Below are 9,898 nucleotides of genomic sequence, written 5' to 3'. Positions count from 1 at the left end.
ATATGAATATTAAACATTCCTTAACAATTAATTGATAAAATCTTCACGCGTTTCCTAAAGTAAAATTGTTTTTCTTACAAATGGTATTTAAACCAAATAAACCTGGTTTAAACCAAAAAAAAAAAAAAACCTGTTTTTTTACCAACCCTGGTTTTCAAATGCCAAATTGCTGTTCTTGCTCTTCATTCATACTTTTTTCATTTTTAATACACAAATTATTTGAGTAACAATCTTTTAAATGAGCTTGAAGTGATTCAGATGTTGCTTTTTTTTTCAGGTTTTTAAAATGGATACTAGCAAGACAAGAAGCATCAAATCACTTTTGTTGCAAGCATGGCGTGAAAGATGGTCCGATGTCACGTGGGGCATCCGCATTAAAAGTGTCCTTCCTCGAGGGGTAAGCGGAGATGTGTATGATTTAGCAGACTGCATTTTGCAACAAGCTCTTGTAGGCCCAGGACCAAATAATTTGTTTATGTCATATTTAATGCATTCATTAAGTTCTCGTGTTGTATCTTATGGTGCGGTTTTATCAAGTATTGGAAGGTATCAAAGTTTCTATAAACCTTATTGCATATTAAGTCTTTTGGAACTGTTGAAGACTTTTCAGTCTCGGATTGGGTGTCATGGTAACGAAGAAGAATGCATTGCATTGTGCAAAGCTGTTGTAAGTGTAACCCATTGGCTTTATTCATGTGTCTTCAATTCCATTACAAAGTTGGCTGAATTGAAACAAAGTCCGGAACATATATCTATCATGGAAAAATCTTATGAAGCACTTTTTTACTTCAGTAATTCAACATTTATAAAATCTCTGCTTTTTGTGGGCAAGTTTGAAGATCAGGGAATGTATGCTCAAATGTTGCAAAAACATAGAGAACTTGAAAACAAAATAAATCAAGTTCCCAGTGCAACTAACGTACCTAAAGAAACAATTGAGGGTGCTTTGAGCTTAGTCGGTTCAGTTGATCTGTTACCAATGGTACCTTCAGAACAAGCACCAAAAACCAACAAAAAACTTCAGCTGATAGCAAGTACAATAAACATAATGGTTGGAATTGATGCTATTTTAAACCCTGCCAGTGATATTAGTGCATTTGTGAATCAACTGCTATTGTTAAAGAAATTACAGAGTTTCACTTTGTCTCAGTTATATTGTGAAATAATCCGTGCTTGCTTTATTGGAATTACTGATACTGCTGCTACTAATGAGGAATTGAAGTGGTATGCATTTACCTTTCTAAAAGTTCCTCATTTAATATCACATATTCATAAATTAGTAGAGGATGAAGACGATGCTTTAGAGAAAGGGATAGACATACTGTTACAATATACATTTCTTCTTGATCTTACTGATGTCAGAAGCAATTGTGATTGCTTGCAATATCTGTGTAATGAATTTCTTAAAGTTGGTATGTTGACCGAAGTTCAAGTGCGCAAAATAATTGCTCGAAGGCAGAGTGAATCATTCAAGTACTGTGCTCCAAAACAAAGTCAGCAAAGTGGACAAGCTAATGCCACTTTAATCCTCAGAGCTGAGCCTACTGTCATCAGTATTTTGAAATCATTGGATTCAGATTATTCTAAAATTCAAGATGCACTTTTAGGAGTTTTGTGCCACATGGTGCCAGGAAAAAATTTCGAGTTGATTCTTTCTGCAGCAGCTGCTACGGGAAAACTTCACACTTTTACCAGTAAATTAATACAATTCAATGATTATAATAAATATATTAGTGCTGAATCTGTTAAAGCAGCACAGACAAGAGCTTTTTTGTTTGATGTTACCTTTTTATTACTTTGTCATATCACACAATATTATGGCATTGAAATAGTTACTGGCCATACTGATAAAAAGGATTCTTTTTTTGTACAATGGGCATCTCAGTGTGTAGCTGAAGGAGGCAAATTCAAGTGTCCAGAGTTGTTGTTATCCAGATGTGACCAAAATAATGTTGATATCCTTCTTTCTCAGTTTCTGAACACAGAGCAGGAAATCAAAACTCATCAAGTAAAATGGCATGATGTTTGCATGAATGCACCGGCAGCTGCTCGGGAAATTCTTCTTGCCTGGGAGCATGGTGCTTTATCTACGGAAAAAGTCAAAATTATCCTCGATCACATCAAGGGACAGTTATGCTTTTTGCCAGTTTGCATATCAGCATGGCTTTGCAATTACATCAATGTTCTTCACCATGAAGAACGTCTTAAACCAATGAACATGCTTCAGCAGTTCATGGCCCCTTTATCTGAATCAGGAACTTCACCTGGCGAGTCGCCCTCGGGTCGCCAGACTCCACAAATGCCGGGTACTGACCAAGGCAATACTTACTACACTGAGAGGTCAACTTTGATGATCGGTATCATCAATAAAATGATGTATGATGTACATCCACCTTCCCAAACAAAGTCGAAAGTTACTCCTATCATACCGCATGGTTTGACTGTATGCACGCCTTTGGGAGAAATACTGGATGAAATTTTCAATAATGTGCAATCGCAGGGTTGGCTGGATTTGAAATCTATTCGTTATTTCGATACTTTACTTTGTGTTGGGGGAGCCAGATGGCTGTGTGAAGTTCTTGTTCGCAGAGTTCTGAGTTATCAGTATTTAAATGACATCAACAGAACGGTGGACATGATTTTAGGTATATTTTACTTAGACATTGAGCAGTGTGCTTTAGCATTATTATTGCATGTCTTGCCTTTCTATCTTTATAGTGAAGCACATCAAGAACAGTTATCTGAGCCTTTTGGAACGGCATTGTCTCGTTTAACCGTAATTACAACCTACGCTGCTCTTAGGTCAAGACAATGTGCTTCCGTTAACGGCATAAAGGCTGGATGTAAGAGAAGTCATAGAGAAGTAGATATTGATGACACAAGAGACCACAGTGAGCATAGTAGACCCAGCAAAATACACAGGAGCAATGCTGAATTGTTAGAAGACACGCCTTTTGAGCTTCAGTCACTAAGTGATGATCATTTAAGAAATGCGATTGCTAATCCCATTAATAAAGCTATTGCCGATTTGATGAGGACTTTGTTGGTTATAGCTTCAGATGCTACAATCAGTGCAAGGTCTCACTTTCCAATTAGATTTCTTGAACAAGTTGTACTGTGTGCTAAAGATCAGGCCTCAGCTATGCTGCAGTTTATGCCCTTAGGATTGGTGGGTTTGTTGTTGAAAAAATTTCCTGAGGAATTTAATCATGAGCTAATACTTGCTGTTAGTAGCATGCAAAGTCCCAGGGCACGTAAAGTTGCTGCGTTAAGTCTTTGCCAATTGACTATTGCCCAGAACAGACTTACTTGCAAAAATCAATGTTGGCTTGGTTTGTAAACCTTGTGTTTTTTTTTGTAAATATTTATTTTAAATATCATTTAAAGCTGTTGAGAATATTTTATGGTTTTAGATATCTTGAAATTACTTTCTACATTATTTGTTTTTTACTTGTTTGTGCACATGTATACCAAATTTCATTTTTTTGAAAATTTTCCTCTTCAGAATGATGAAAGAAGGGTGGAAAGAAATGTGGCAATTTTAAAATTATGCATAAGTTAAAAATTGCAACGTTTCTTTTTTGATTTTGATGTTTGCATATTTACTGAAGAGCATAGATTTTAACCAAACCAGTTGTATTACTGATCATTCTCTAAAAAGAAAAACATGTTGTAACAACATAGCTGAAAAACTGATATTGATCTTAAACCTAAAACAACATATTTTGTATTGCTCTTCTTACAAATAATGCAAAAGAACAGTTTGATAAGTTCAAAATGGAGATCAAAATAGTCTTACGTATTTGGAAAAGAACTGAAATAAAAAAGTTTTTTCTTCGCTTTAGTGCTGAAACTATAGTTGGGGTGAACCTAACCCGATAAAGGTATGCAGATCCTAATAACAACATGAAAACGCTGCTAGGTTAGGTTTGCCCCAACTGTAATTAAAAACTTCTACATGGTACATAAATTTCAATTGTTTGGCTGGAATGCTCAAGGTTAACTAATTTTTTGGTATAAACTGCTCTAATACAGAGCTGTTCAAAAGAGGGACAACAGGGCTTTGTGGTGAATTTTAACTACATTACCATTTTGCTTTCAATATTGCTTTAAAAAAAAACTTAAACTAGATTCACTTCTTGTCATTAGAGCTGAATTTAGCTCTAATTACGTGACCCTTTAGGCTGACCTGAAATTTTCTTTCCCTAAAAAGTGTAGCTAACTTTCTTTGAAAATCAAACTAAATTATGGTGTGCTCCTAAAATCAAAAACTCAATTTTTGTTATAAACAACTTTTTTTTTTGGGGGGGGGGTGCGCCAGAGCATATTCATCTTGGGCGCCAATTTGTCTTGGGACAGTCCTGCTGTAATTTATATGTTACAGCTCAAGCCCGAAATCGGCCAGCTCGCGATTGGAAAGTGAATTTGCGTTTTTGCAAGCATTGCTGTTAACTTGCCACCCAATGATTTGTCTTTTCTTGCTTTTTGGCTTTGGCTGGCCAATGTGCAAAGTGGCTTGGGACGATGGGCCAAAAAGGGAAGAAATTAAGAGCATTGTTTTATACTGTGTGTGGTTTATAGGAATTGTAAACTAAGGTAAATTTTTAACTTGTTGAAAATTTTAAGAGTAGTGTCGGCTTGAGTGCCTTAAAGATCAAAATGACTAAGGATTAATGATGAAACAACTGTCTTATAAACAATAAATATTTTATTTACATAAAGTACAAAATATACATTATTAAAACTCAATGTAAAAATAGCAATTGATAAAAACACTTAAAAAAATTTAAAAACAATGTAGAAGGTAACATTTATTGATGATGTTTGACTTAAAAATGGATATGTAAAAATAAAATTTATTATGTGTTGGTGGATACAATTATTCATTTGACTTGCTATTTTCAATATTGAAATATTCTATACCTTGTCCACAAATGATAGCATTCCAACTAGTTGAACTAAGTGAAAACAGAAGAAAAATGTAAAAAATAATTTTTATTAACAGTTTTTATACATGAGTATAATTCAACATGGTAGTGTTGGAAGAGCAAACGTAATTTAAGCTTGTGCTATGAGGATAATATAGCCTTAGTTGTATCTATGCAAAATTGTTAAGATTTAGATTTTTATTGCAAATGTTTTACTGTCATGTATTCATATTTAAGATTTTCATTTACAGAAAGAAATAAAAAAATTAATCATTTAACAATCAGTAGAATCTCGAAAATCCGAGTTTCAAAAGTCCGATGTTCCGCTTAATCTAAGGTGATTTATTGATTTCCAAAATTTTTTTGGGGGAAAATCCTCCGAACTGTCCTTTTCCAAACATCATTAAAGATCCTCTGAAATCGTATTTTGAAACTAAAATATCGAAGTTTAACTAAATCCCATCTGTTCCCTTCATGTCACCAAAAAGGACAAATAATTGCATTGTTGGAGCTTTAATTTCAAAAAATTTCCACAGAAGAGCCTGGAGATCTCCCCTCCTCTATTGATCACCAAAGACAGTCGAAAACTAGGTTTTTAGAATAAAATTTTCAGGGGAGACCCTAGTGGCGGATTTTCAATTCTTTTGAGACGGAACAAACACTTGATACTACAGCCCTTACTCCCCCCCTTTTTGACATTTTAACTTTTCATTCTTTGTATTCAAAGCACTAGTAACATTTAATTAAACTCTTTTAATCACAAATATCATTAAAAGCAATAAAAAGACATACTTCAGCCTTTAAACTTAAAAAATAAATAAAAAAATAGTTATTCCCCCCCTCCCCCTCATAGTTTAGTAGCCATTTGCTCCTCAAGAGGATCGTCTGGATCCGCCACTGAATTTGATGATGATTCAAGTGTATAGAGAAATTTGTGCAAAATCAGTTTCTATATCACAACGGCTTCAAAAATTTGACAATCTGATAGAAAAATGTGCATTAGAGGACATACTATTCAGAAAAAGAATGGCTTATATGCATTTTTTTTGGTTGATACAATTTTTTTTAAAGAAATTCCAGATTATGTTTGATCTACCCTTGTAATAACAAAAATATTTAAATTAGTTTTAAGAGTTATTATGCACAAGTAAATCTATAAATTAAAATCATGGAATGTCACAAAATATAATCTCAACAAACTCGAGTGTTGCCAACTTTTAAAGACAAAATCATAAATTAAAAGTTATAGCTTCACTTAGAAAATTAATAAGTCATATTATATCCATAATGGTTCATGATACTCATATATATACAGGGCCGGATTTGGAAGTGTGGAGGCCCCGGTGCAACGAAGGATTGGAGGCCCCTAATCAGGGTTTGAAAAGATCATCATATTTTCGAAAATATCCGATACTTTGATACATATCCAAATATTTTGACATATATGTATATATCCGATATTTTCGACCCGTAAAAGTTAGGATATTTTGTAAAAAATTTATTGTGGGGGCCCCTTTGTTGTGGAGACCCCGGGGCAGTAGCCCCGCCTGCCCTCCTCTAAATCCGGCCCTGTATATATAAAAAATAGAGGTCAAAGTTTAAAATTCTGGAAAAGAATGCAAATATACACATAAAAATGTCACATCCATGAAATTGATTGAGCATGCTGATGTTTCCCATAAGCAGGTGAACACTATTTTTTTTTTTTTTTTTTAAGCATGCAATATATTCTGTGGTAGGAAATATTGCCACAATTTTTAAGACAAAAAATGTAATGTATTGTACAACTCTAGCATAAAAAGTATTTTTAATATTGGAATACCTTTTTGGCCAGCAATCCATTTGAGATATATCAGGAATGAGACTCATTGCTGAATTCCTTAGACTTATTTCTAATTTTCCATTATTTAAGTTCCAGTGCCATATGTTCAATCTTTGATCTATAGACACAGAAGCTAGCATCTTAGACCCCAGGAATTTTATGCCTATTAATGAAAGTTGTTACTTTCAACAGAATCAAGTTCCAACAAATGTTTTTTTTTTAACAGTTCTATTAAAAAATTTTATTCAATATGTTGCAACTAAATATTTTTTCAAAATTTATAACAAGATTTAGTAATATTTTTAATATTATTAAACATTTTGTCGCCTCAGAGCTACAGAAAGATATCTAATCCCAGAAATAACACTAAGCTATCTTACAGTTGCTCTGTGGCGACAATATTAATAGTTATAGAGGAGGAAAAGAATTGTAATTCAAAGTTAAAGTTAGTTATAACTACGAACATAACTGATTTGCATTTTAAACTGATATTTTCACCTTAGTAAGCAATTAAACTATAGTTTAGGCAAACCTAACCTAGCAGCATTGTGAAGGCTACGCAGATCAGAATCACAGCATTACAATGCTGCCAGGTTAGGTTTGTCCCAACTATGGAATATCCCTTTTCGCCGAGAAGTACTCGTTAAGGTCTGTGGTAGGACTGGTTGAGGTTTGCCTCAACACACAAAAGCATCAAAATTGAGTAGAGTAAGTAAAAAACTGTTGAATAATTAACTATTTTAAATAAGAATAGTAACCAATCAGCTTTAAAGTTGAAGATAAGATTTTTTTGAATATTAAAATGTAGAGATGAATTTGAATGTGTTTAAAAAGTTTTTCAGAAGCTATTGATTATAGAGAGAGAAATTTTGTATCAATCAATAACAAATTTTATGTTTGACCATTTAGAGTTATTAAATTTGAAAAAACTTAAATGACAATAAACTTTTAAAAACAAAATTGCAACAAATGTTAAGCACTCTAACAATTTTTGAATCAGAGGCAAATCTATAGTACATTCAGCAGAAGTGACAGTAGAAGTAATTAAAGCAATGTTGGCGATACCGTTGTCTGCTTGGCTCTAGGATGATTGAAAACAGCGCCAATCAGATAAGTAAAATGTTCATGAACAGAATCGCCAGTCCAACAAGTAATTCATGAAAGTGGCAAATGTTGGTTCCAAACAGCAGCCCTCATTGTTTACTTCCGGTTTCACTTCTCTCTGAATGCATTATAGTCCATTAATTTATTAAGGTTGGAAATGTTCATATTGAATAAAAATATAAAATGAACTATAAAACTTTTTCAAGTGCGTGCACAACTGCAGTACATATTGCACTGAAGTGCACTTAAAAAAAAATGAAGTCCCTGAATGCACTACAGTCCATTATATAATTAATTGTGCATTTTATCAAAAAATGTTAAGAAACAACCATTAAATTTTAAATTCATTAACGTTTAATTATGAATTAAATACCTGTTATTTGGGATGCATGAGCATCAGAAACCAGAGTTCTACTAAGAATTTCAATTTGCGTTTCATTTTGTAATGTAGGCTTAAAATCAAGTAAAATTGCAGTTAATGCATTATCATCTCCTCCACAGCAAACAAGCCATATATTTTCTGCAATGTGAAACAAATACTTGAATAAACAATAATACAACCTACACATAAATAACACACAGAATTTTCCTATTATGGTTAATTGGTTACTCTGAAGTACATATTGTATTAAATTCTCATGGAATAAAACATTATTTCCCAAGGAAGTTAGTTGCTTTCTTACAAAGTTTTTTTTTTTAATTTTTTGTATTATTAACATAAAATTAATGAAGAATAAAATTATGAAATAAAAGAAGTGAAATACGAGGACAAATTTAAAAAAAAGAAATTAACCTCAAGTTTTTGTACCATTTCCCTCCCGCCTTGTTAGCCCGGTCAATTTAGACATAAAAATAGTGATCAAATAACAAAAATTCCGGGAAAGCTGAATTTTTGTAGAGACCTTAGGTTTAGCATCACAAATAAGGTGCCAAAAGTCCCCGTCGATCCCATGTGCGCTAAAAAAGTTATTCGGGGTCAAAGGTCAAAATTTTAGGTTTTTTGGATTTTTCTCAAAAACGGTAAGTTTTATCGAAAAGTACCTCAGACCAAAGTTGTAGATCTCAAAATTCTCTATAAAAATGGTCCTCATGATTTTTCTCCAAGACCAAACCATTTCCCAGATATTGCGTACTCTCAAAAGACAGCCAGTCATTTACAGAATCCCCTTTACTCGCATGGCCTTGAATAACATCTGGCTATTCTAGTTCGTGTGGCGTCGTTCACATACCCAGGGGTGCCCAACTCACTAAGGGCATGGGCGCACCCCGCAATATCACGGAGCCCCCCCCCTTCAAAAGCAACAGCCCCCCCCAAAACTGAGAAAAATACCCCTCAAAACAGCCCCCCTTTTAATTTTTTTTGAGCTCTCAAACTGTAACCACATTTCATACAATAAAACAGTTTGGCAGGCGAGTCGCATTATTATCTTGACTCTTGACAATGTTTGGCCTTAGTGATACATTGTGGGTAAGATTTCGGGATTCTAATTTGACTCTCAGTAATCCATCTCTCTTGGTTAGACAACAAACCGTGGTTGACCCTTCTTCATCTAATTTTGCGCATCATCTCACTGCTTTAGTACAACGTGAGGTATTGGAAATCATATAATTCTGTAGTTATGCCCTCAAGCACCATTTCTTTTAAAGTTTTATCTGATATTCCTTTTTTAAGAAGATGGTCCGAGTTTTCCCACTTCTGCTTATCAAAGAACTCAAGTTGAAATCTGGAATTGTAAATTTTCGCTATACAATCGAATTCTTCAAAATTGTCATCGTACTATGTGTCGATCATCAGCTCTCGTTCTGCAAACTGGTTACTTTAAGAATCTAAAAAATATAACACTAGGCATTTGCGGATGACCATTAGCAGAGAACATGTTTTGAGATGGATTACGACGACCAGTTCGAAGATAGACAATGAACATTTATAATTCCAGATTTCAATTTTGAAGCTGAGAGACTACTATGAGCTCATCGATAAGCAGAACTGGTAAAACTCGCCAGCTCCCTCTTTCAAAAAGGGGATTTCCGATAAAACTTTGGA

General features: G+C 33.9%; 2 protein-coding genes across 2 annotated transcripts in view; one reads left to right on the top strand and one right to left on the bottom strand.

Annotated features, from left to right (window-relative positions):
- Window positions 1-286: 286 nt before the first annotated feature.
- LOC129219989 (mediator of RNA polymerase II transcription subunit 24-like) lies at window positions 287-3,340 on the top strand. The gene has a single exon (XM_054854313.1). It carries the CDS (start codon window positions 287-289, stop codon window positions 3,338-3,340), a length of 3,054 nt encoding a protein of 1,017 aa, XP_054710288.1.
- A 146-nt stretch (window positions 3,341-3,486) lies between these two features.
- Window positions 3,487-9,898, bottom strand: part of LOC129219987 (WD repeat-containing protein 6-like) — a 77,917-nt gene continuing 71,505 nt past the window's right edge. The window contains exons 18-20 of the mRNA XM_054854310.1: window positions 8,228-8,393; window positions 6,751-6,913; window positions 3,487-4,958 (exon numbers count right to left, since the gene is read on the bottom strand). Coding sequence (XP_054710285.1) covers window positions 4,880-4,958; window positions 6,751-6,913; window positions 8,228-8,393 — 408 coding nt within the window. The 3' untranslated portion in view covers window positions 3,487-4,879. The remainder of the gene's footprint in view (window positions 4,959-6,750; window positions 6,914-8,227; window positions 8,394-9,898) is intronic.

The sequence above is a fragment of the Uloborus diversus genome, chromosome 4 (assembly GCF_026930045.1).
Source record: "Uloborus diversus isolate 005 chromosome 4, Udiv.v.3.1, whole genome shotgun sequence".
In the NCBI taxonomy this organism is placed as follows: Eukaryota; Metazoa; Arthropoda; class Arachnida; order Araneae; family Uloboridae; genus Uloborus; species Uloborus diversus.
Note: the sequence above shows the minus strand (reverse complement) of the source record. Positions and strands in the feature narration are given on the sequence as shown.

Bases quoted from the DNA above. Each gene is read 5' to 3' on its own strand.
- LOC129219989 (XM_054854313.1), top strand. From the start codon at position 287: ATGGATACTAGCAAGACAAGAAGCATCAAATCACTTTTGTTGCAAGCA.